The sequence below is a fragment of the Ochotona princeps genome, chromosome 21, assembly GCF_030435755.1.
Source record: "Ochotona princeps isolate mOchPri1 chromosome 21, mOchPri1.hap1, whole genome shotgun sequence".
Lineage (NCBI taxonomy): Eukaryota > Metazoa > Chordata > Mammalia > Lagomorpha > Ochotonidae > Ochotona > Ochotona princeps.
The window spans coordinates 36,981,251-37,008,132 of NC_080852.1; the positions used below are offsets into that span (position 1 = coordinate 36,981,251).

Consider the following 26,882-nt stretch of genomic DNA (forward strand, 5'->3'; position numbering starts at 1 on the left):
ATCTTGTCCATGCCCAGTGATGTGATTAAATACCCCTCCCTACTCCCACAGTCTCTCTTCTATCGTTAAACACTGTACACAATTCTCCATTGGCTTGTCTTTGCCAGACTTTAGCTACATGGGTTACATATCGCACAACTCCCTAGAGACAATGATGTGTCGAGTGGCCTCTAGAGTCCTGAAGTATACAACATACACAACTGCACATTGAGACTCTGTGATCCCCCAGGGGAGCAGGAAGGAGGGCTCTATCTGGGACACATGTACTCAGAAAATATTTGTTGAATATAGGGATGGTTCAGTGATGGTGAACAGGCAGGTGATGGATGGATGGATGGATGGATGAATTTAGACCTGATTCCTTGGTCTCCATGTCTGCCAAGCAATGACAAATTCATCCCATTAATTATTCTCATCGTGGCCCATTTGCTTACCTCTAACCAATTCACCACCTCGCCCATCTTCCAAGAGAATGACTCTTCTCTGGGAATTAGTCATTATATTGCTTAAAATCAAGACTAATTTCCCTGTAATTGCTGCTCCAGTTTCTAAGCATCTCAAAAGACTTAATCAGGAATGACTGATCACCTATTATAACATGAGTTTTCTTTAACAATATGAAAAGCCAAGAGGCCTCTATTATGTTTCCTAGGGCAAAGATGACTTGAAGAGAAAACAGCTTAGATCTTTCTTTGTCCTCCTCCCCTCATGTCTGCTGTTTAAAGATAAATTGCCTTTGGAAAATTACAGAAATTATTTTTTCCTCTGCATCCTAAAAAAAAAAAGAAGAAGAAGAAGGAGCTTGCAAGAATAGCAGCAAGTGTCTGTGCCCGAGAAATAATCAGAGCTGAGTTAGGCAGATGTGCCAGGCTCAGAAAGCCAAAACTCTGACTCCTATTATGTGATACCCTTGCAAAAGCAAAAGGTCAGAAAACAGACTGGTAGTTGCCAGGGGCCAGGGGCCGGGACACCTGGTAGGAAGACAGACCTGTTTCACGTCGCGATTGTGCTGTTGTCCTTACTGTGCAGTTGTCAAAAACTGGTCAGGCTGTGCATCTCACTGCATAAACTGTACTTAATTTTTAAACACATTACATCATGCAGAAACTCTTAGCAACAATATTACATTGAATATTGCAAAGGCAATGTGCGGCAAATTTGGTTCTGGGTTTTTTACCCCCATCTCTGGAATCCACTGAAAACACCATTTTGTTGTTTTTGTTTTTATTTTTTAACCAGCAAACACTGAAATCCCGGCCTTGTGCTGGGTGCTGTTCCAGGGAGCTGGGAGCTCTGTCTCCGAGGCCTTTGATGTCTGCCAGTCCTTATCCTTCTTGGCACACCTTGACCTTTGCCGAGTTACCATACCAGCCCTGATGCCAACCGCCCAGGGGTGGAGTTCGCACCCCTGGTTCGGATGGATGACGCTAGAACATCATTTGCTCATATTCTTCTGATGGTTCTCGCTTCATCCCTTTCATCTCTGAGATGCAACAACGTGAACCTTCTTTCCCGCTTCCCACTAGGTGACTCTTGGACAAACTGCTGAGCCTCACTGAGCCTGGTTTCTGGGTTCGTCTGTAGGATGATCAGCACACCCGTCTCTCAGGGCAGTCTGCGAAGGCTGCAAAGAGGGTGCTGGAAGTCAGGGACAGCACCGTGTCCTGGGACGACTGTAGGGCAGATCCCACACTCTCCTGCACTTTCTTCCTTTCTTCTCTCCTTCCCATTCTTCCTCTACTGAACTGCTAAGGATTCAAAGCAAGAATGACTAGGACTCCCACTCTGAAATGCCTACTGGTACCCATTAAAGGAGTTTATTATCACACCGCAGTGGTGGAGGTGGAGGGTGGAGCAGTCACAAGCTGTGTATGCAAAGCATCTGGCACAAGGAAGCCCTGCAGTAGATGCCCTGGTAGCCCTTGCCTTCCCAAGGTGCAGTCCACCTGTGGGCAGGTGATCGTGATGGGCATGGCTCCTTTAATCTGAGGCTCATATCAACAGCCCCCATGGACTGGACTAGGATGTCAGTACCTGTTCACATCCCAGTCAGAGGCCGAGAGAAAAACTCCGTGGAGAAACATGGGAGTACAGATCAAGGAGAAGGGCTTCATCTCCGAAGGAAGAAGAGCATAATTGGCTCTAGAAGAGGGAGTTGTTGACAGTTGCCTTCTGCTGGACAGACACAGATAGGCATCATCCCATAGGAGTCTGCTGGGTGCCTTTGTAAAAAATAATATTAATAATAATAAAATACGTAAAAGGCAGTTACAAAGACAGAAGGAGATGGGGTAGGAAGAGTGATCTTGTACGCAATGGTTTACTTCCCAAATGACTTTAATGTTGATGGTCGGGGCTGGACCAGGCTGAGGCCAGGAGCCGGGGGTTTCCTCCAGGTCTCCCACTTCGGCACAGGGTCCTAAATACTTGGGCCATCCTCCACTGCCTTCCTGCATGCATTAGCAGAAAATTGGATTAGAAGTGGAAATGCTGAGACTGGGACTCGAACCAGAGCCCATCTGGGATGCCACTGCAGGCTGTAGCTTAACCCCTTATGCCGCAACACTGCGTGCTCTTCAAGGAAACCCCTCCTGTTTGGATGCTGGATTGTGTCCCAGCCACTCCATTTCCAATTCATCCCTCTTCTAATGGCCTGAGAAAAGCAGCAGAAGATGGACTAAGTGGGAGACCCAGACAGAGCTCCTGGCTTCCCCTGCCCCAACTCCCAACCAACACATGGAAGATCTCTCTTTCTCTTGTTCTCTGTAACTGTGACTTTCAAATACATAACTCTTTGCAGAAAAGCAAAAATACTGTGGGAAACACCAAATGCCAAAAGAAACCAAAAGCAGTCATGATTTTAGATGTGTTTTCCTGTGGCAATAGTGACCAAAAGCACCTTTTAAGAGTTGCCGTGTCTGACTCGGATCAGGCTTTGGCTTCGTACCGGAAGGATGAGACGTTTCCCTGACGGCTGTTGGGAGGGACAGGCAGCAAGCCGCCTTGGGGGACAGACAGGCACGATCCCATAGGACTGGGGTCCATGAAGGGAGCGCTCATTCCTCAGCAGCAAGAGGGGGTAGCCTAGGCCTTAAGACACAACCCCCAAGCACTGCTTCCCAGTGCCTCCAGTCGGGGCAGAGCAGTAGTCCTGCAGGGAGGAACTGCACGGGGGCTGCATCCCCTCCCTGCCTTAGCCAAGGGACGACTGTCATCCTCCCCAACCACCAGGTAGGGAAGTTGAGGCATGCTGAGGGGATTTGGGACTTGCCTTTGGTTAACAGGAAGTTAGAGCCAAAATGAAAATCTCAGGAAAGCCATTCAGGAGCTTCATTTTCACACTAGCGTTTCATAAAACAATCAATATTTAGGGAAACAGCATGATAGATGACTTCCATCTTCTTCTTGTTGTTCTGTATTTTCCAAATATCTCTATGTGAACATGTGTTGCTTTCTCATCAGAAAAAAAAATGCTGTTTTTGAAAGCCAACATTGTGATTCCATATCGATTTTTTTAAATCTGTAAAATGCGTAATTGTACATAAATGCATATATATGTCACATAACTATATTAGGTTTTTATTTTTTTATTTGGAATTCTTTTTTTGTAAGATTTATTTTATTTTTTTATTACAAAGTCAGATATACTGAGAGGAGGAGAGACAGAGAGGAAGTGGAGCTGCCGGGATTAGAACCAGCGGCCATATGGGATCAAGGCGAGGACCTTAGCCACTAGGCCACTCTGCTGAGCTCTATATTAGGTTTTTCATGTGATTATTCACAAGAGAAAGACTGGAAGGCTTAGCATCCACATACTAGTAGTGATTACCTGTGTTTGGTAGGGCTCTAAATAAACGTAGTTTTCCTATGTTGAATGTTCAGTATTCTTGCCTGATTGATAAGGTTTGCTCTTATAAGCAGAAAAGAGATTTAATCATTTGACTCCAACATCAGGAGCCTTTCATAGCAAACAGTGTTGTTTTTTGGCTTTTTTTATTTTTGTTTTCTTAAGTCCTTTTTTGTGCTTTTACCCAGTGAGCCAGTCTTGTTTTTCTGTATTGTGCTGCGGTCAGCCACCCCACCCTGCAAGGCCTTCCTGTAAAGCTGCAGACATTATCTCTGGTTCAGCTTTTGCTGCAAGTATGTTGTTCTAGATGAATACTGGAAACACACTCTACCTTTTGCTCCATGATATTGAGCGTCCATGATCATGACGGGCTGCCTGCTTCCGCTCCTTCAGGGAACTGCAGGGGCAGCAGAGGCGAGGCGCCCTCCACAGCTCCTTCAGGGAACTGCAGGGGCAGAAGAGGCGAGGCGCCCTCCACAGCTCCTTCAGGGATGACGGTGTCACACAGACCTAGTTTCACACTCTTTCTCCTCTATTCACACCTCTCTGGACTTTAGCTTTACCCTTTTTAAAATTAGAGAATGGTGTACATTTGGCCCAGCAAGTAAAATGCAGTTTGATCCCCATTTATGAGTGCCTGGGTTCAAGTTCTGCCACCACTACTCCTAATCCCTACAACCTACTGATAACAACCCTAGGCGGCACAAGGGCTTAAGTCCCTGCCAGCCATGTGGGGCACCCAGATGGAGCTCCCAACTCCTGACCTGGCTTGGCTCAAACTTAGCTGTTAAAGGGGTATTTGGGGAGTAAGTCAGTATCTCTCTCCATGTCTCTCTCTTTTTCTCCATCTCTCTCCATGTCCCTCTCTCTCTCCCTCCCTTTCAAATAAGATGAAAATGCATGAATTTTCTTAAACAAAATAAGAAACATAGGGTTGGATGCTGGAGAGTTTCCCTACTTCTGAGCACACTCCCAAGACATGGAAATGGATACCCTGACAAAGAACATGGCAAGGTAGTGCAGCCTCGGCCTCAGGACAGTTCCTAAAGAAGTGAGGAAACTGATGACCCACACCGAGGGAGGTTGGCAATTGGCATGGCAGAGGGAGAGATGACAGCACACAAGGAAGTAACTGTGTATGAGCTCCCCCAAAGAGCCAGCAGAATGTGCATAGGCCGTCTCTGTAAAGAGAAAGATCTTGATTGAAGGCAATGGGCTGATGACATTATGGGAGTTGGCCAGCCCTACACTGAATTCTGCAAGCTGGAGAGAGAGAGAGAGAGAGAGAGAGAGAGAGAGAGAGAGAGAGAGAGAAACACTAGAGTCAGCCAGGGGACCTCAGACTCAGAAAGAGCAGATAATTCAAGTCCAAAGGCAGTGGGAGGGGAAGGACCGCCCTACCCTCACCCTGCAGGGAGTTATATTCCACAAGAAAGGCCAGGAATTTCACCCTCTTCCATGGTCATAAGGAACAGGCTGCTGAGAGCAACCTCAGTGCCAGCCCTGCTCTGCAGACAGGCAGACAGCAGGAGGGGCTGGCACAGACCAGGCTCATGGACAGCAGTGGAGATGACTGAACCCCCAATGCACAGAGGCCAATGCCAGAAGCCAGGTGGACACAATTATCCTCTGAATAGCAGGGTTAGAGCGACAGCCACGGGGCCTGCTCTGCAGAGCCAGGTAATACTGCATAACATTCGTCCTTGGGCAGTAAGCTCCAGGGTGGGCAACTGGTACCATCAGAGAAAATGAAGGAGGGATGATCTGAATTTGGATGCTTGGGACAATTTGTGCCAAGAAGAGCAATATGCCCTGCCCAGTTCCAGACCCAAGCCAGTGTTAGAGCCTGGCATTTTTCTGAAAAAGAGGCTGGGTCCCCAGGATGAAGGATGCTTGCAACACTACAGCCAGCATACACACAATAATTCTCTTAATCCTTCTTAAAGGGACCTATAGACACTACTTCTTGTAAAAGTTCTTTCCAGAAAGGTGGATACATGATTTTTTTTTTTTTTGAAGACTGCTAGATACAGATTCTAAGGCTGGAGTAACTGAAAGTTTGTATTTAGTAGGTAGAAAATTGAACTTCGAAAAGATAAAAAGTTTTCTAGAGATGGATGGTGGTGATGGTTGCCCAGCGGTGCTAAGGTATTTATTCCCACTCAGCAGCACACCTAACAGGTGTAGAGGATGGCTGCATCCACAGTCTCACTTCCCAAATGCCTGCAACAGTCAGACTTATGTCAGGGCGGGAGCCACGAGCCAGGAACACAGCCCAGGTATTCCACGTGGCTAGCAGAAGCCAGATTAATGCCTCCCATGGTCTGCATTAGCAGGAGGCAGGAGACAGGATCCAGAACCAAAATATTAAACCCAGGCTTTATGAAGTAGGGTGTGGGTGTCTTAACCATTGGCACAAATATAAGTGGAATTTTTTTTAAATGAAAGAGAGACAAAGACTTTCCATCCACTGGTTCACTCCCAAATGGCCACAATGGCCAGAGCTGAACTAATCTGAAGCCAGGAGCCAGAAGCATCTTCAGGGTCTCCCACATGGCTGCAGGGTCCCAAGGCTTTGGACCATCTTCCACTGCTTTCCCAGGCCATAAGCAGGAAGCTGGATGGAAAGTAGAGCAGCTGGGACACGAACAGGCACCTACCTCTATGGGACGACGGTTTGCAGGTGGAAGATTAGCCAGTTGAGCCATCATGCCTACCCCTTCCATGGTATTTTAGTACTCTAATGAGAAAAACAATGTTTATAGTAGACTAAACTTATAATGTCATTTAAAAAAAGTCAGGTTTATCAATAAAGATTGAAGACTGTGAGGGTGACTCATGCTACAATCGGAGGCAGTAGGGAGGCCAACACTTGTTCTTGGCCCACGGGCTCGCTCTGAGGGGGAGGACAAGGGAGGCTGAATCAAACCTTACTCTGAGTCTCGGGTACCCTCTGGGTACTAAACATACTTTTTTTAAAAAATCCTGTAATTATTTTCATTATTTCCAAATGAAAACTAATAAAATCACTCTCTTACCTTCCTAAAGCCTACCCAGAGCAATAAAATCCACCAGGTTTATCTCCTGTAGACTGGAATTACAGGCCACTAGGGTGTACTCACTGTTATTAGTTATAACATCTAGGGAGGGTGCAGTTTATGTAACAGCTGCCACTGGTGGCCAGAGCTGGAGAGTGTGTGAGAGGCTGCAGAGGCAAGGGCCGTCGGAGGTAGCCCACAGCAGCGACTGCTGGACACAGGAGTGACATCGCCTGTGGTGCCTGCTGCTGCTGTCTATGCTCTTCTGTAGTAACTGAGCCCCCAACCCCAGTGGCTTAGCACCAAGGGCGTGGACTGCCTGCTCAGTCTCAGACCAGTGCAGACTGGATAGCCTCTCCAGACTGCACTCATGTCACTGTAGGTGTGGAAGAGAAAGAAGCCACTGGGAAGCCCTCACGATGGTTTTAAAGGGCAATACCCAGACAGGTTTACATAAACTCCTTCTGCCTTCCACGGGCCAGAACTCAACCCCAGGAACCCAACTTCTCTGGGAAATGTAGTCTTCCTGGGAGCCCAGAAGGAAGGCAGCAGAGTAGCAAACATACAACATTACTTGTGTCACATCAATCCCCTAACCTCTCCTCCATACTGCCTGCCTTTCTGCTCATTGTTAGGTCTTGTTTCTGCCCAAGGGATTTATATTTACATCAACAACAACAACAACACACACACACACACACACACACTCAGGCAGTGGGGAGCTGACAACACCTTCATCTAAGAGGTTTCTTGTTGGACTAGGACAGTTCACAACATGCTGGTTGGCTCAGCAAATTCAGGCCAATCCGTAGACATTTTCTTGCCTGCTGTTATTGGTCCAGGGCTAACTATGTAACTAAGCGGGAGAAAGTTTTGATCTTTCCTGTTGAGTGGCAGTGAGGAGACAGCGACGTCTCTGGCCAAACCAGAGGAGGCTGAAACCTGAAAAAGAATAGAAAAACAGGGCCAGCGCCCTAATCTCCAGGTGAAGCCTACTTATGTCCGAATTTATTTTAAACTCCTTTGAGCCCAGTTCTATTCTGTGTGGCATCGAGTAGCCAAACACATGTGCTTCTCAAAGCACCAGGCAGGAACTCCACGGGCCTACCGAGGCAGAAATGAGGTCACATTTAATAAACACAGCCAGAGCTGCTAGGACGCCAGAGTCTCATAACATTTAAAGTCCCGGGGGTGGGGGGAACCTGCTTATCCAGAATCCAACACCCAGCAAAAATCCACCTTAAAAATGAAGAGGAAATCGACATTCCCAAATAAATGAGCACTGAAAGAACTCATTACCCATAGACTTTACCTGAAAGAAAGACTTTTCTTGAGCCCAGCGTGGTAACCTAGTGGCTAAAGTCCTCACCTTGCACGCGCTAGGGTCTCATATAGGCGCTGGTTCTAATCCCAACGGCCTTGCTTCCCATCCACCTCCTGCTAGGACAGCCGAAACCTTTAGGACCTTACATCCACGTGGGAGACCCGGAAGAAGTTCCTGGCTCCCAGCTTTGGGTTGGCACAGCTCCAGCTATTGCAGCCACCTGGGGAGTGAATCAACGGATGGAAGATCTTCCTCTCTGTCTCTTCTTTCCGTATATCTGACTTTGCAATAAAAATAAGTAAATCTTTTTTTTAAAAAAAAAAAAGGACTTTTCTTCAGACACAGACAAGAAATGAAGAGAAATCACAAGAGCACATCAATTTATGCAGAAAAGAATTTGGCAAAGTGAGCATGCATTCATGAGTAAAATACATCTACTAAAAACAAATAAATAATAAATACCAGCAGCACACTTAACAGTGAAAGACTGAAGGCTTCTCCATGAGATCATTAATAAAACAACAATGCCAGCTCCCACGGCTGCTACCAGCTTTATCCTGGAATTCCTAATCAACACAGTGAAGCTAGAAAAAGGTGTGCTGCAGGCATTGCTCTTCACATTTCATTTATTTTTCTTAAGATTTACTTTTCGTTTGCGAGGCAGAGTTACAGAGATGGGGAGAGACAGAGATCTTCTCTCCACAGTTCCCCTCCTCAAATGGTCATGGAAGCCAGGAGTCTGGAGTTGCTTTTGCATCTCCCGCGTGGGTGCGGGACCCCAACCACTTTGACCATCTCCCACTGCTTTCCAAAACCCGATAGCAGGGAGCTGGATTGGAGTTGGAGCGGCCTAATCTGGCACCCGTGCCCAAATGGGATGCCAGCATCAAAGGTGGAGGCTTAACAGGCTATGCCACAACACTGGTCCCTGTCAGAGGATTTGTCGAGGAGGAAGTAAAATGGTCCTGATATACGAGTGATGTATATAGGCTCGCTTCTCAAACGGCAGCAAAGGCCAAGGGTCGGGCCAAAGCCAGGAGCCAGGGTCTCTATCTGGGTCTCCCACGTGAGTGCAGGGACCTGAGTCCTTGGGCCATCTTCCGCTACCTTCGCAGAAACAAACAGGGAGGTGGGTAGGAGCCAAGCAGCCGGGGCTTCAACAGGCAGCCTGGTATAGAGTGCCTGCAGTGAGGACGGCGGCTTTGCCAGCTGCGCCACAGGGCTAGCTCCAGAAAAGGACATTTTAGGAGCAATGCAGCTCAGACAACAGCAGCAAGAGCAACAAAGCACCCTCAGGAATAAACCTAGCGCAACAAAAACATGGTCAGGATGCTGGAAACTGCAGACAAGAACTGCAGCTACGCCTCGGCAGGTGCAGCGCCTGTAGGCACCGCTCCTGTCTAGACAACAAGAAAAAAAAAAAAGGCAGTAGAAACTGAAATCAATGATTTCTCTGGAACTCATTAAAGAACTTAAGTCTCAAGACAAACTTCCCCTACGCCTGGAAGCTGGAGCGTTAGATGCATCCAGGGAGTCACGTCTGAGATTTGCATAATTGAAAAAGAAATTACTAAAGCCATGCAATTACAAGATTGCTTAAAGGGTAATTCTGATGAATTGCTGAAGGCTGAGCATGGACTAACACAGGAGCAAAAATGTCCTGGGACCACAGCCTGAGCATAGACTTCATTTCCCTGCACGTTAAAGAACTGCAGGTGATCCCCTCCTGCCCTGGGAAAGCAAGGGCGAGAGTAACCATTGTGAAACAGCCCAGAACATTCTCTCCAGCAAAGGCCTGCTCCAGGGGCCTCCCAGAGCCTTGCTCCCCCTAGGGGAAGGGCATTTTTGCGACTCTAGATCCCTAGTTTTCCTGAGTCACTGAAAAAGATGGAGAATCCCTCGTGCAGGTCACAGCCCTGTGCTCAGGACTGCAAAAAGACTGTGAAAGACGAAAAGACTTAATCGCAAGGTTATAGACTATCTGCCTTCTTCCACACCTTAATACGAAACAGTAATGCTCCCTTGCTGTAACTGTGGCTCACAGCTGCAAGGAGCAGAGTCCGTCTCACGAGGAGTGTCTAGGGAAGCCCAGAGACACTGGGAGAGAGAGCAGCAGGAACAGGGAAGAATGTGAAGCCTGCCAACTACAACAAAGAATGCCAGATTAGCACTAAACATTGCAGGTTCGTGCACAATTCCGACTCCAAAGATTTACGCATCTCAATTCTTATCTTGAGATGCATCATTTCTCATTTTCCATAAACTATTGTAAGACATGATGACAGACAAGGCAGTTGGGGGAGGCAGGGGACAGAGGAGGGAGAGCCAGAACAAGGGGCCTGGCGTGGCAGCTTAGCAACAGAAGTCCTCACCTTGCATGTGCCTGGATCCTATGTGGGCGCCAGTTCCAATCTCAGCAGCCCTGCTTCCCGTCCAACTCCCTGCTTGCGACCTGGGAAAGCAGTCAAGGATGGTCCAAAACCTTGGGACACTGCAACCCATGTGGGAGACCCAGAAGAGGCTCCAGACTCCTGGCTACAGATCGGCTCAGCTCCGACCATTTGGCTACTTGGGAAGACTTCAGCATTTGGAGGATCTTCCTCTCTGTCTCTTCTTCTCTCTATATATCTGCCTTTCAAATTAAAAAATGAATAAATTTAAAAAGAAAAGAAGTAAGCAGGAGGGCCTGTCAGCAGTGGACACTGCAAATAAATAAATAACTAAATAAGAACTCTGGAGCCTCAGTGGCACCTGCCTGGTCCAATACACATGCATTTTCCACCCTCTCCTAGTGACAGATTTGCATCAATCTCTTGGCCCTGTGAAGTCTCCAGCTACCCACTGCTCTCTGTGCATACCAGAGGCCACCCCCACCTGGGTGTGTGTGTCCCAGACTGCAACCCTAGTCCCCATCCCTAAGTAAAAGTTCCGTTGCTGGACAGTCACCTGTGGTTGACTTTGATGGCATCGTGAGAGTCTGTGGTTTCTCCAGAACTCCCCTGGGAAACGCAGCATCGTCCCAGGATCACCCCCCGCCCCCCAGAGACTGGCTTTCTCTCTAGCCTTTGTTCACCACTTCTGAGAACCTAGCCAACTGCTCTAGGACATTGCTCAGGGGCCCAAATGTCACCCCCGCCCCCACCAGAAACAGAGAAGCAAAGAACTCACGCGGTGTTGTCGCGGTTGATGCGTGCACCTTGTCTTAGCGCGGTGTTGTCGCGGTTGGTGTGTGCACCTTGTCTTAGCGCCAAGTTGTGTTTGCATTGCACACGTGTTGTTTTTTTATCACCAGACCCTTTGTTTCGGGTACTGCACGAAGCCCTGACCGTTCAAAACTTGACTGAGTTGCCTGACCTTCGACACTTCCTGAACCTTTTCTAACTGCTCTCTCTCTCTTTTTTTAAGATTTATTTTATTTTTATTACAAAGTCAGATATACAAAGAAGAGGAGAGATAGAGAGGAAGATCTTCCGTCCAGTGATTCACTCCCCAAGTGACCACAACAGCCGGTGCTGTGCTAATCCAGAACCAGGAGCCAGGAACTTCCTGCAGGTCTCCCACACAGGTGCAGGGTCCCAAAGCTTTGGGCCATCCTCGACTGCTTTCCCAGGCCACAAGCAGGGAGCTGGATGGGAAGTGGAGCTGCCGGTATTAGAACCGGCGCCCATATGGGATCCCGGCGCGTTCAAGGTGAGGACTTTAGCCAATAGGCTAATGCACCAGGCCCTTTTTTTTTTACATTTATTTATTTTTATTGGAAAGTCAGATATACAAAGAGGAGGAGAGACAGAAATATCCTCCATCCTATGGATGGTTCACTCCCCAAGCAGCCTCAATGGCCGGAGCTGAGCCAATCTGCAGCCAGGAACTCTTCCAGGTCTCCCATGCAGGTACAGGGTCCCAAGGCTTTGGGCCGTCCTCGACTGCTTTCCCAGGCCACAAGCAGGGAGCTGGATGGGAAGTAGAGTCGCTGGGATCAGAATTGGAGCGCATATGGGATTCCGGCGCGTGCAAGGCAAGGACTTTAACCACTACACTATCGCGCCAGGCCCATGGACACATCTGACACCGAAGACAACAGGGTTCGGTTGATACAGAGGATGGGGCAAGCGGCCATCTGAGCTGGGACTGAAGGAGGGGGGAGAGTTCAATGGGATAAATGAATGACAGAATCCCCTGGTGATGTGAGTGACATGTATCATTTTTGTGGTGTAAGAGGGAAAGGATTGGCTGTGGGGATTGGGCTGACAGCAATTGCCCTTAACTGTGTGTTTTCAGGCAGATCCATTCATTTCTCTGAGTTCAGTGTCTCTACCTGTAGAACTGGAAATATAAGCCGCTCAATTACTAGAGTTTGTTTTAAGAATTAAAACCAGGTCTGGAAAGGTGATTTTGTGTGATGCTAAATGACATGAAGATCCCAGATGTGACTATGGTCCTTAATTCCATCCTTAATTTCCTTAATTGCATTGTCTCTCGAGAATTCAGTGAGACAGAAACATGACTGAGGGGTTGTTGTGTGATGGGCACCAGGCTATTTATTTTCTGGAATTTATTTGCTATAGCATTCCTACAAGTCAAGTGTTATTACTTTCCCACTTTACAGATGAGAGGCAAAAGGAGACAGAGAGAGGCCAGCATTGTATCAGAGTGGGTTAAGCTGCATCTCATTCCAGCGAAGGTTCCAGTCCCAGCTGCTCCACTTCCACTCTAGCTCCCTGCTAATGCTCCTGGGAAGCGGCAGAGAATGGCCCAAGATTCTGGGACCTTGCCACCCACATGGGAGACCCAGCTGAAGTTCCAGGCTCCTGGCTTCAGCCTGGCTCAGCCCTGGCTGTGTGACCACCTGGGAAATGAACCAGCGGATGAAAAGCTCTCCCTGAGTATTTCCCTCCCTCCCTGTCATTCTGCCTTGCAAATACTTTTTTTTTAATGAGGAAAAGGAGACATGGAGAGGTGAAGTTGTCTTACCCAATGTCACACAGCTATTAAATCCTGGCATCTGGTTAGAAACCCAATAGTCTGATGTTCTCAGTCTGTCCCAGGTGCGAGACATCAGTCATCTGAGGACAGACTCATGTAACAGGGTGACCCTCCGCTGACAAGACCACTTCAAGACCTTTCTTCTCCAGCTACAGATACATCAAATGTAAGAACCACTGATGCTTGATTACTTCCCATTTTTCTGTTACTTAAACACTGATGAGAAGTTAGGGCATAACACTTCCAGACCTTTCTACCAAACAGACAAGGATGACGCTTCTCCTGGGGAACCCCATCCTCCAAGATCCTTGTCAATAAGCGGGGACAGAGAGGGAAGTCAGCAGGCCCAACCTTCGCCTAGATCAAGGAGTGCGCGTCTGTATTTTTAAGCAGTGCTCTAACATTTGGATTCTGCTGGCATGAGCTTCCTAACAGAACTCTTGGGCGATCGGATGGAACACAGGCTGTTTAATAGCTTCTGCCTCAGAAGGCGCAGTAATTGACCAGCGAGCGGGTGAACCGAGAGGGGCTGAGAGCTTTCTGCTGAGGAATACAAATGCCTTCTCTGCCGTGTTGCCTCTGCCTCTTTCTGGGGAAAGGCAAAATGCACACAGGAATGTAATGGAACTTTCCAGCTGCTGGTTTAGCATCATCAGAGGCAAATGTGTTTGAGAGAAAGCAAGTTACTGATAATTAGGCGTGAAAGCCCAGAAGGAAGAAAAGTAGAGCAATGTGGCAGAATCCTTATGTCTATCAAAGCCTCAGCCCTGTGGCTGGATGTGTGGCGAGGCCGACCTTCCGCAGGGGAGCTGAGCACCGTGCTGCTAACTCTCCGACGCGGACATCCCACTTCCAGGAATCACAGCAGTCCTTGTCCACGGATGCTCCGTGGCATTCTTTGCACACATGGAAAGTAGAAGTAATCCGCACCTTTAGATGCAAAAGCATTTCAACCCATCAGGACTGATCCACACTTGGAACAATTTGCTGCTAGTAAATGGAATCAGAGAGATCTCTAAATCCCGACACAGATCAACGTCAGATGCCATATGCATTCTGATTATATTAAGTGGGGGAAAAGGCAAGTAGCAAAATAGTATGTATTGTGTGGCTCTGATTTAAATTGTTTGGCATTCATAGAAAAATGCCTGTAGGAATATGTATCAAAGATTATCCATGGCTGTCTCTGGAGGACAATGCTCATATTTTGTCATGCTTACTGCTCTGTGAGCGTGGATGGCTCTCACAGAAAACAAACCAGCAAAGTTGGATTACTTCCTCAGGAGAGGCAACAAAAAAGAACCGGCTGCTCAGGGTTCTGTGCACTGCCTTCGGGTGAAAGGCCTCCTCCAGCCTCCCGCGCCTGGCTATCCAGAGCCTGCCCGCCAAGCGCCTGGCTCATCCTGGCAGCTCCCTACAACCCACGGTGTCCATCTTCTGCTGCTTGTTCTGTCCCCTTGGCCACCCCTGGCTGTCACTGCCTCCCAGTCTTGATTGATGACTCAGATCCAATCTAGTCCGCAGTTCCGTCTCTTGCATCTCAGGTCATCTTGGAAATACTCAAACATGGGGGCAATGACCTTGACTTTTGGAGTTAGATAGCTCTAGTGCAAATCCTTTTTTGCTTTTTCTTTGTAAGATGTATTTCATTTTTATTTGAAAGACAAAGTTTACAGAGAGAGAAGGGTTGACAGAGACAAGCCTTCCATCCACTGGTTCACTCCCCAGATGACCACAACAACTGGAGCTGAGCGGATCCAAAGCTGGGAGCCAGGAGCTTCTTTGAGGTCTTCCACGTGGGAGCGGGGTCTGCTGCTTTCCCAAGTCATTAGCAGGAAGTTGGATCAAAAGTGCAATACCAGGACTAGAATCATGCCTATATGGGATGCTGGCACTGTAGGTGGAGGATTAACCTGACACACCACTGCTCCAGGCCCCTACAAATCCTTTTCTACCACTCTGCTAAGCAAGTGACTCCCAGCAATTTGCCTCTCCTCTTTGGGCCTCTGTTTCTTGAGTCTTTGAAAGAGAGATAAATACAAAAACTGTTTGAGCACAATAAGCACTTAATATATGACCCTGTGAGGAAACTTCAAAAAAAATAAATCATGGAAAATGGAATGAAAGGATAATTTGGATACAAAAATTTAATTTTTAAAAAATGTAGTTAGTCTCTGCTTTATTTGCATGGTAGTGAGACCTTCCAACTCCTGCTTCTCTCCCTAAATGCCTACAACAAACAAGGCTGGTCCAAGCCCGCACCAGGAGCCAGGAACTCAGTCTAGATCTCCCACGTGGGAGCCCCACATGGCCCAAGTGTTGGCCTCCCAGCGTGTGCTTCAGCAGGAAGCTGGACCCTGACTTAGAGCTGGAACTCAACCTCAGGCACTCATATGGATCCGCACCCCACGCAGTGTCTTAACAGCTGAGCCAGTGCCCGCCCCCACAGCTTCACCTGCTGAGCCCCCTGTGAGTCCCGCCAGTTATTCTGGTAGAATCTTTCCCATCTATCTTCTGCCTGATAACCCACTCCCAACTCTTAAGACCCAATTTGCCAGAGTCCAGCTCCAGCCGAGACTTCGGAGCTCGGGAAGGGTGTGTGGAGTCCGCGATAAAGAAAGACACAGACACTGACACTTGGTGCGTTCTCACCACAGCCCAAGAAAAAGCTGTCCTTTTTATTTACTCAAAACCTCACAAGCTTCTGCACAAGCAACTAATTATTCTATTTTTACTTCAAGACTAAGGGGGCATGTACAGACATTTGGTCACTCTGTCCGCACTTCAAGGCTAAGCAGGTGTCCCCAGAGATAATTCTTTAAAACACTGTATTCATATTCTTCAAAGCAAGCCATTATTCATTCTTCAACAGTAGCCATGGAGTGGCAGCCAGGACTCCAAGGCCAAGGCACATGCGATTACCTGCTAATCAGTAGTACATTCCTACCACATTTCCATTTCTACAATTTGCCCATTATTCAATGGGAAAATAGTTTACAAGGGGAAAAAATATAATTCTAAAAACAAAAATTACAAATATTAAATCCCTCTACAACTATAGACCCTGCAACCCCATAAATAAAATAATAATCAAAAACATTTTTCTTTAATAAAAGCATCCTTAATTCCTCTAGCTAAAAATTATAAAAGCGGCTAAAACAGCTACATTTTCTATGCTCCAAAAAATTGCAAAAACAGGCTAGCCTATAAAATAACAATAACTATACTTATTGCCATAGCAATTTCAGCTCTCACTCCCATCACTTGCATCCCCGTGGGTCCACTGGGTGCTACCTGACTGGCCAGGCCCTGGAAAGGAGGCAGATCCGCCTCACTGTGACCTCCTGTCTTCCTGCTGCCTCCTGGCCTTGAACCAGTCATTATTTTAGGGCAGGGCACTCGTCCAGTGCTCCCAACACCAATTAAAATAGTCACTCGTGTGAACCCCTTTTGGTTCTCCTCTGCACCCCAGGATTGGCTGTTGCTCTCACACCCAGGGGTGTTTTCCAGCCCCTCAGCAGCAGGCATCCAGCTGTGCAACTGCTCATTCACAGACCTTGAGCTCCTGCTGGGCCCTACCTCCTGGGCCTAACTGGTTTTCCCTTCACGGTGGAACAGTGAAGCTTTCTACATGGCCTCCCAGCCTCTTCCCTCCCCACCGCCATCCAAATCAGCCTTGGACCCCAGCAGGTCCCCACGCTAGAAACAGCTCTAGACCTGCAGCCAGACCTGCTCTCCAGCCGTGCCACAGGCTGACGTGGTCCTAACCTTGCCACTCTGCAGCACCAGGCCTCGGCACGCTGCTCTGCACCTGATGAATGTTCTGAATGCCACCGCATTGTACTGTTTAGGATGCCTGTCTGCACTTCATTGATAAGTTTTATGCAGCTACATATGCATCACTTTTTAGCATTTGCAAAAATGAGTGGTGGATCCGCAGCCTGCCGTCCCAGGCTCAGCCTGCAGCGCGCTCCTCCGACCACCAGGGATCGCTGCAAAGCCCTCGCCTCTCCCCGAGCCGCTGGGCGCCATCTCTGGCGTCCCGCGTGTGCGCGAGGGGCGGAGCTGAGGCGAGAGTTCGTCGTCCCGCAGGTTGCACCCCTACACTTGCTGGGTGCTGTTTGCTCACGGAGTCCGTGTGGTCCTCGGCGTCCCACTCCCCGCTGCAGCCCCAGCTCAGCCTCCTCCCCTTCGGACCCGCCCTGCCCGCTCCCTCACGACCTGCCCCGGCCACAGTGTCCCCGGCCCCGCAGCCGTCCCGGGGGAGGCCTCGCGCCCATGGCGCTGCAGGCGCTGCAGAGCTCGGGGGTGGCCTTCCGCAAGATCCTGTCTCACTTCCCCGAGGAGCTGAGCCTGGCGTTTGCCTACGGCTCCGGGGTGTTCCGCCAGGCGGGACCCAATTCAGATCAGAAGGTGAGCGCGGCGGGGACCCTCCCGGGGCAGCCCCCCACGCACGCCAGGTGTCTCCCGGCTCTCCTGAGCGTCGTCTCGCCCTCCTGCCCTTCAGAGCCCCGATGTGTCCAGAGCACAGCACGAATGACACGGGGAGCTGCCCACGGGCGTCCACGTGGGTCTAGAGCGCGAGAGGCCGCGAGGCCCAGGCAAGGACTGCAAGTAGCACTCCGTGTTTTCAGTGTGAGCCCAACACTGGGATTTGTGGGTGCTGCTGAGGAGCAGAGTTTGCAGGCAGGTTCTACTTCTGGGGACAATTGATGTCACTGTTGCAGGGATGGATCCCGGGCCTCAGCAACTTCAAAGCCCTCCTCTGATTCCCTGGGGCCTCCGCCTGTGGTCCTCGGGCTGGAGTCTTTTGGTTAAAGGTTGCCTCTTGACTTCCGGGTGAGGACATCCATTCAGTTGCTTGGGTTTCTTTCGTCCCATCTGTACTGCTAACTAACATACACTGCTTCTCTTTAACTTGTCAGGATAGGAAAAATTACAGGTTATAGACAACAAGAGAAATGATAGGTGATTATGGCTGGTTGTTTTCTCTAATGTACATTAACAGTTGCGCGTTTTAAAAATGTGTATATCTGAGCTCCCCACACCACCAAGTCTCAGGCCCCCCTAGTGGCTTGGGATGCCTCTGTGGGAACCTCCTGGTAGGCTGGCAGCCGCCGCTTCATTTTTCCACGAAAGCTTCACTGGAGTTTTTGCCTTTGCCTCACCCCTCTCCCTGCATACAGTCCACCAGGCTTGTGGATTCCAACACCTGCGTGTCTCATCAGCCCAGGCTGCTTTCCTTTGCCCCCCTGGAGCCGTGCAGGGACCTCCGGAGGCTGCGTGTCCCCCAGCTTCAGTCCCGCCTAGCCATCGGCTCCTCTGCTCCAAGAACATGTTCCGGCGTGGCCCACGGCCTCCCTCTCTGGCCTCATCCCCCACCACAGCAGTAAAGTTCTGTTACAGCTGGAGACCACAGGTCGCGCTCCCTCTGACATAGCTCCTGCCCCTTCTCCCTGCCTCCTCCAGCACTCCCGCCTTCCCTGCTTACCTCTTATGCATATTTTTCAGCCTAGGAAAATTTCTCCTGAGGAGACCCCCTTCTGTGGGGAGAGTTAATGACAGTTTATTCTCCCAGGTGGCTTTTGAGCTGTTTGTTTCTGCCCCATTCTAGGTACTTCATGTGTGGAGAGTGAATGGGACAGTCCGGGTGACATTTCCCTGTCCTGGTACTTAGTGTGTATCCGTACACTGTGGCTTTGATCTGGAGGGACGGTGCAGCTAGCGGCTGAGCTGATGGCAAGGAAGTCACAGCTCTGTGCCCTAGGGCAGAGAGCTCTTACCCTGGGCCTCAGCTTCCTTTCCTGTGAAACTGAGCCAACGTAGCGCCTGCCTCAGGCTGGCCGTCCCCTATGCGGTGTTGGGAAAAGGGCGCTGGCTCAGCGAGATACGTCATCCATGTTGAGCAAACAGAGCTCAGGCTGCTGCCAGGGGCTTGCTGACATTTTTAGTGCTTTCTAATGACAGCCCGAGACCTTGGCATTCATCAAAGGGCAAGGTGTTCTGGAACTTTCTGCTCTGACTGCCTGTCTGGGAACCAGTGCTGAACCCACTGTCCTTTGTTTGCCTCACAGAACGCCATGCTGGACTTTGTGTTTACGGTAGACGACCCTGTGGCGTGGCATGCGAAGAACATGAAGAAGAACTGGAGCCACTACTCGTTCCTTAAAGTCCTGGGGCCCCGGGTCATCTCCTCCATCCAGAATAACTACGGAGCTGGGGTTTACTACAACCCCCTGATCACGTGCGACGGTCGGGTGAGTGCAGGCCTGCACGGAGCGGTGTTGTCAGGCCCACTTGGGTTTGTGTGTCAGTGTCGGTGTCCCCTGCGGGTGTCATCGATGCCAGGACTGCAGCCCTCAGCTCCCCTGCCCTGTTTGCAGGGTGGCATGTGGTTCAATGTACTGATTTATTTTTCTTATTGTTTCTGTTTTGCCTAAGTGGTTCTCTAATTTTACTGTACCTTACAATCCTGCTGGTGGTTGAGGTAGCCCTTGGGACACCCCACCCCGTATCAGAGTACCTGGGCTTGGGGTCCAGCTCCTCTCCCAAGTTCAGCTTCCTGCTGATACGCTCTCTGGGAGGCAGCAGGTAGTGTGTGGGGGTAGTTGGGCACCTGCCACCCATGTGGCAGCCATGGATGAAGTTCCTGGCACCTGAAGTCAGCCTGGCCTCCTGCCCCGACTTTTGCAGCCGTTTGGGAGGATAAACCAGCAGGTGAGAGTTAGAAGTTGGAAGAGGATTTGATGCCCAGTGATAGATGAGCACCTCTGGCTGCAGGCAGCTGTTGGTGGGTGTGAGTTGACACCGGGCTGCTAGGAAGCAGGTGTGGTGGGTGGGCTGACAGCAGGGGAGCCCTACCAAGCTGTCTTGTACATGAAGCACCCCAAGCTCGAAGAGGGATGCCAAGCACAAGGCAGGGTCCCTGTGGGACCACTGAGGGCATCGGGCCAGGGTGGCAGATGGGTCTCACCAGCTGTCGAGGGCAGGCATGTGAGGTTGCTGGGGCTCTGCCAGCGCTGCAGAAGGAACCGTTGCCCAGGCTCCCTGGTGGTAGGCTGATGCTGCTGGTCAGGGGGCCACACGTTAAAGGGCAGGAGGAGGTTGGATTAACTGGAGAAGGAGCCGAGGACCTGTCTGAACCCGGGAGGGATGGATGCTTGCACTGGTGATGTGTGCGTACCCTTGGGATCTGAGGTTTTGCATTTCTTTTCTTTTTTTTTTTTTTTTAAGATTTTTTTTGTTTTAATTGGAAGGTAAGATATACAGAGAGGAGGAGAGACAGAGAGGAAGATCTTCTGTTCGTTGTTTCACTCCCCAAGCAGCCGCAGCGGCCAGAGCTGAGCTGATCCAAAGCCAAGAGCCAGGAACCAGGAGCTTCTTCCAGGTCTCCCACACAGGTGCAAGATCCCAAGGCTTTGGGCTGTCCTCGACTGCTTTCCCAAGCCACAGGCAGGGAGCTGGATGGGAAGTGGGGCCGCTGGGATTAGAACCAGCACCTATATGGGATCCCAGCACATTCAAGGTGAGAACTTTAGCTGCTAGGCTACTGCTCCAGACCCAGATATTGTGTTGCTGCTAGGTTGCTGCACCTGCACTTTGCCTTGGAGGGCATTGAAATTCAAATGGAGAAATGGGCTGGGGGTGGTCTCTGCCTCCAGGCCGGGAGTGTTTGCTTTTACTCCTGCAGTGGGCAGAGTTTTGTACAGGGCTGAGCTGAGGTCCTGGGCAGCCGCTGAGCATAGCCATGCCCTTCCTGGAGTCACATGAAACACACAGCTTTGTTCTTTCTCCGTAATTACTATTAGGTGAGCCTATCACTAATTAGTAGTTTTCAGACAATATTACAAGCTCGAATAACCAAATGTGTGGGCATAATTATATGCCCACGGGGCTGTGCTGCTTTCATTGAAATTCTTTGACCGCTTGTTGGATCCTTGCAGCCTGAGAATGCTGGTTGGGTTTCTAAAGTTCAGCTGAGTGAAGAGATTTGACGGGGCTTTGTAACCTGAGAATTCCGCATTCAGGGCTCAAATTATTGCCGAAACTGGCTTGCCCATAGTTCCACGTGGTTAGCGGGATGAGGCAGTTTGGCTTTTGGATGCTGCTTTGTAATTATAAAAGTTTTTGAAATGGTCGGTAGCACAAGGCATTTACTGTGAGGAGATTGCCAGTGGAAACTTTTTTTTTAATTTATTTTTTTTTAATTTAATTTTATTTTTATTACAAAGTCAGATATACTGAGAGGAGGAGAGACAGAGAGGAAGTGGAGCTGCTGGGATTAGAACCAGCGGCCATATGGGATCAAGGCGAGGACGTTAGCCACTAGGCCACGCTGCCAAGCCCCACCAGTGGGAACTTTTAACTTCAGAACATTTCCTATCCTTGCTTAATGAAACAGACTTCGGGAGACCAGGCTGCCATGCTGAGGCCCGGTGTGGCTCGGTGATGTCACTGCCGTGGGCATCGAGTCCTGTGGGCCTCAGGCTTCCTCTCATGTGAGGAGGGTGAGCTGTGTTGTCACTTCTCAAAGTGGCAACGGACCTGTCTTTTCTTCCTGACCCATTATAGAGCAGTCGTGGATGGTGTCCGAGGGCCAGTCTCCCTTGACTGCCTCACTGCCCTCAGTTAACGTAGTGGTCACGTCGCATGCCTGATGGACAGACCTGCACGGCCTTGGGGGATGTGTGTTTGCACACGAGGCCAGCACTGTGGCTGCCTTGGGAGCGAGGCTGCTACTGCAGTCCTGAATCCCCGCAGTTTCGCTGCATCAGCATCAGTGTGGTCCTGTTGGTCTTTTTTTACACCTGTCCTTTTTTCTTTTCCAGCTTATCAAATACGGGGTAATTAGCACAAGTGTTCTGATCGAAGATCTCCTCAACTGGAACAACTTATACATTGCTGGAAGGCTCCAGAAACCGGTGAGTGAGAACCTCAGGAAGCAACACGAGTCATCCTAATGGTTGGCTTTTCTTTTCTTTTGTGTAGTTATTTGTATTATTGATTTGAAAAGCAGAGACAGAGGGAGTGAGACAGACTGAGGGGTTGTCCATCCACTGGTTACTCCCAAAAGTCATGGCATCCAGGCCTGGCTGGGCCAAAGCCTGTAGCCTAAACCAGCCTAAACCTCAGTGCAGGTCCTCTCCCTGAGGCAGGGCTCTAAGCATTCGAGCCAGCATGACCCGCAGCCTCCCAGGGTGCTCTTGCGGCAGCTGGACTCGAAGCGAAGGAGCCGAAGCTGAACCAAGCACTATAAGAGACACAGAGCCGCTGGTCAGCCACCTGCCCCAGGAAAGGCATTCTTCTTCTTTAGATTTATTTATGTTTGCCTGAAAGGCAGGCAGATTTACAGAGAGAAGGAGAGACAGAGAGGAAGATCTTGCCTTCGCTGATTCATTCCCCAAGTGGCCGTAACAGCTAGAGCTGAGCCAATCTGAAACCAGGCACTTCTTCCTGGTCTCCCACCACAGGTGCAGGATCCCAAGGCTTTGGGCCGTCCTTGACTGCTTTCCCAGGCCACAAGCAGAGAGCTGGATGGGAAGTAGAGCAGCTGGAACATGAACCAGCACCCGTATGGGATGCCGGTACTGCGGCTGGAAGATGCCGATACTGCAGCTAGGGGATTAGCCTTGACATACCACTCCACCAGCCAAGGAAAAGCATTTTTCTAAAGCTATTTATTTATGTAAAAGGTAGAAAGACTGACATCCATCCTCCCCAAATTCTTGCAGTAGCTGAGGCCAGGCCTGGCTAAAGGGCCGTCTCTCCCACATGGATGGCAGGAACCTACACGCCCAGGCTGTTGCCTGCTGCCTCCCAGGTGTGTTAGGAGGAAGCTGCATCGAAAGCACGATGCAGCCAGGATTCTTGCCAGGCATTCTGACAGGTGATTAGGGTCTCCCCAGCGGCAGCTTAACCTGCTGCACCACAGAGCCTGCCTCAGGAAAAAACATTTCTTTTTAAGATTCATTTATTTTTATTGCAAAGTCAAATATACAGAGAGGAGGAGAGACAGAGAGGAAGATCCTCCATCCAATGACTCAATCTCCAAGTGACCACAACGGCTGGAGCCAAGCTGATCCAGAGCCAGGAGCCAGGAACCTCCTCCAGGTCTCCCACGTGGGTGCAGGGTCCCAAAGCTTTGGGCCGTCCTCAACTGCTTTCCCAGGCCACAAGCAGGGAGCTGGATGGGAAGCAAAGCCGCAGGGATTAGAACCGGCAACCATATGGGATCCTGGAGCGTGCAAGGCGAGGAGGACTTTAACCACTACGCTATCAAGCTGGGCCCAGGAAAAAACATTTCTTACATGTCCAGAAACATTAGGTTTATTGAAATAATTAAGTAACCAAGTTCTAAGCTGGACAACTCATAAACTTCATAATTGAGCAAACAATAAACAAATGCTATTGAGATTTTATATATATATATATTCCTTTTATGTCCAAGTAGATTTTTATTTTTTAATTAAAATAAGCAACTTTATGGGAAGAGATGTGAATGTGAAAATTCAAACTTTGGATCAAATTCATTTGTGAAGCTTAGTGGCAGTTTAGCTGAGCAGCTTGCTTTGTCTTTCTGAGCCTTGCTCGCTCTGTAGGATAGGGATAATGACAGCTTTTAGCCTGCCTTTGCCACAGGAACTGGAAATCAGAAGCAGGGTAGTGATCCCAGGGGTGGGTGGGAAGAGTGTTCTAGAACCTGGCCGACCAGGGCTCAGAGCCTGAAATGCCAGTGTGTTCCGACACTGCACCACCGTGCCTGCGTCCGATGACAGTGACCTTGGCTCTGATGTGGCTGGTACTTTAGCACTCACTCAGAAAGTGACCTTGCCCCCTGTCCTTGGCTGTCTGCTATTTTGAGACCAAATGAGATGGAATGTGGAAATGCTGTGTTAACTGCCAGTACCATAGGCTTGAAATACTTCGAAACTTAGGGGGGAAAAAAGCTGTAGAAACCGGAAATGCCAGGACATCTAAGAAGTGCCACCGTGGAGCATGACCTCAGATTTGACCTGGATGTCAACTGTCCTTAATGAAAACAGCGATTCAAGGCAAGGAGAAGCAGCTATGTAAAAACGTGATTCTCATCCTACTTGGAGAAAAAAATTGTTACTTAGGACAAGTGCCCTGTAGGGCTTACTAAGCTTCCAGCACAAGAAAATTAGACTCTGTTAAAAGTCGTTGCAAAGTGCTAAATATAGAAATTGTAAAAACAGAAATACTCCTTTGGCCGGCTTCCCACTTTTAGACTTCTCAGCCATCTTTAATAAATCACATTACCTCTAGGGGGCAGCAGATATTAACCAAACCTCATGAGTTACTCAATGAAATGGGATTGTGGTCTTTGTACCAAAAGCTGAGTGTGAGCATTTGGCTAAGGTTGGGCCAAGTCAAAGCCAGGAGCTTCCTCAGGGTCTCCCATGTGGGTACAAGGGCACCAGCACCCATATGGCCATCCTCTACTGCTTTCCCAGGCTATTGAGAGGAAATTGGATTGGAAGTGGACAATTAGGACTCAACTTGGTGCCCATATGGGAAGCCGCAGAGGAATAGCCCATTAGCAGCACAATGCTGGCTCCTCAGTTTATTTTTCCAGAAACTTTTTGAAGATCCCGCTTATTGATAATTTCTCTTGAATTTCTGAAGCATTAACATGCGGTTGTATATTTACCACCTCAGGGCATTTACGTGGCGTCTTTGAGATATACTTCACACATTGTACAATTCAGCCACGTGAAGTGTACACTTCCGTGACCTTTAGCGTACTCATCGGGTTGTACAGCCATCACTGTATCATGGCTTCACTGATTTACTGCTTGTAAATTGGCGGGGGGAATCCCTGAGCTGGGAATCGAGGAGCTCGTGGCCAGCTGTGGCTGTGGGCAGACTTGGGCTTCAGGCTTTTGAAATACAAAGAGTGAGTCATCTCTGTTGCGGTGCAGAGGGCAGCCCAGCTCCACAGCAAAGCACATAGCTTGGGAGACTTCACAAGGCAGGCTCCGGCTCTGATGTCGGCTGCTGCTGAGGACTGGCCACCCTCTTGGCGGCGCAAGGTGACAGTCATGGCGAGCGCCGGGACCCTTGGTCAAGCCCTGCTCTCTGCGTCTGACCCTCCTCACAGTGGCAGCGGTCTCCCCCGCGACTGTGTCAGAGAGGAGGCCGCACAGGACCCTCATTTCCGTCTTGAAAGGTGCTCCCACATCTTTCCTCTGAAACTTCTTTCAGGGGCTGCCCCGCCCCCTCCAGGAGAGACTCTGGCAGGCGCTGGTGCCCATGTTATCTATGCAGTTCAGGTCAGGCATTCCCAGGAAGATACAAACAGCTATTCACCAATCTGAGGACTTTTTCTTCTTTTCCCAGGCCTCCCTGGCAGTGCCCCAAGAGCTCACTGGCTTTTCACTGTGAACAACAAATAGCAATGCCGCTGAGACCAGTTCCTAGTCCACCTGTCGCTGAAGAAGCCGATCAGCGCAGTGGCCAAGCCTCCTGCTCTGCCATTTTTCCTTTGAGTAAGGATGCGCTTTGCTTTTCACTGTCTTAATCTTCAAAGGAAGCAGACTGCTTTCTTACAGACTAAGCAGGGCAGCTTGCTTGGATAACAAGTGGCATTTTGTTAACCAGGAGAACTTCCCCAAACTTAACTCTTTCCATCTGTGAATTTATTAGCATCCTCAGATAGCTTTAAAATGTCGGTGAGTTTCTGTAAAAACCACCCAAGAAGCACAGGGGGGCGGGGAGGGCGGGTTGGAATTGTTAAGCTGTGATCAGAAGGGGTCTGTGGAAATAGTAGGGGATCCCAGGGTTGTGGAAACAGCCTTGGAAACATTGGGGTACTGGTCTGATGGGTGACTGAGTGTCGTGGAGAAGTCTGAGTGTTGTGTTCCCATTGTTAAGATGAAGAGCTTTCCCTGTTGAAGCCATGATTCTCTGTGGAATACAGGGTTTGGGAAAATTATTCAAGGAATAAAGACATTACTTACAGTACCTAAAAATTTGTTTTGGTGGTCAGTCATTCAAGATAAATGAACCAGACTACATCCTTAAGTGAATGCATGAAAGTTATTTAAAATGTTCAGAACATGCCTGGTCAGGGGTGGGCAGGGTGTCGCCCTAATGTCTGCCACCAACTCATGGTGCGGCCCGAGGGAAATTGCCTTCCTATACTGCCCCTTGCTTTGCTCTCTGCAGATGGTGGTACTGGTGCCAAACTCAGCTAAGGGCGAAAGGTTTAATTAAAGTTGGTGTCAAAACATCTAATTAACTGAGATATTGAGGTTTGTATGTTAGAAATAGTCCCCTAGAGGGGTCCAGCACAATAGCCCAGTGCCTAAATCCTCATCTTGCAACACTGGGATCCCTTAATGGGCGTCGGTTCATGTCCCAGCTGCTCCACTTCCTCTCTAGCTCCCTGCTTGTGGCCTGGGAAAGCAGTAGAGGATGGCCCAAAGCCTTGGGACTCTGCACCTGTGTGGGAGACCTGGAAGAAGTACAGGCTTTGGATCAGCTCAGCTCCGGCCATTGTAGCCACATGTGGAATAAACCAGCAGAGGGAAGATCTTTCTCTCTCTTTCCTCCCTGTAAATCTGACTTTCCAATAAAAAAATAAATAAACATTTAAAAAAGTAATAAGAAGAAATATTCCCTGAAAAAGTGTCAGGAAAAAGGAAAAGGTGGAATTCAGGTTCTTAAG

General features: G+C 49.2%; 1 protein-coding gene across 3 annotated transcripts in view; it reads left to right on the plus strand.

Moving 5' to 3' along the window:
- The first annotated feature begins 17,311 nt into the window (after positions 1-17,311).
- Positions 17,312-26,882, plus strand: part of TAMM41 (TAM41 mitochondrial translocator assembly and maintenance homolog) — a 37,567-nt gene continuing 27,996 nt past the window's right edge. For 2 of the 3 annotated variants that reach the window (XM_058678812.1, XM_004581311.3), the window contains exons 1-3: positions 17,312-17,605; positions 19,267-19,449; positions 22,021-22,113. In XM_058678812.1, coding sequence (XP_058534795.1) covers positions 17,471-17,605; positions 19,267-19,449; positions 22,021-22,113 — 411 coding nt within the window. In that variant the 5' untranslated portion in view covers positions 17,312-17,470. Of the gene's footprint in view, positions 17,606-19,266; positions 19,450-22,019; positions 22,155-26,882 lie in introns of those variants that run through there. The other variant, XM_058678813.1, reaches the window with a different exon arrangement.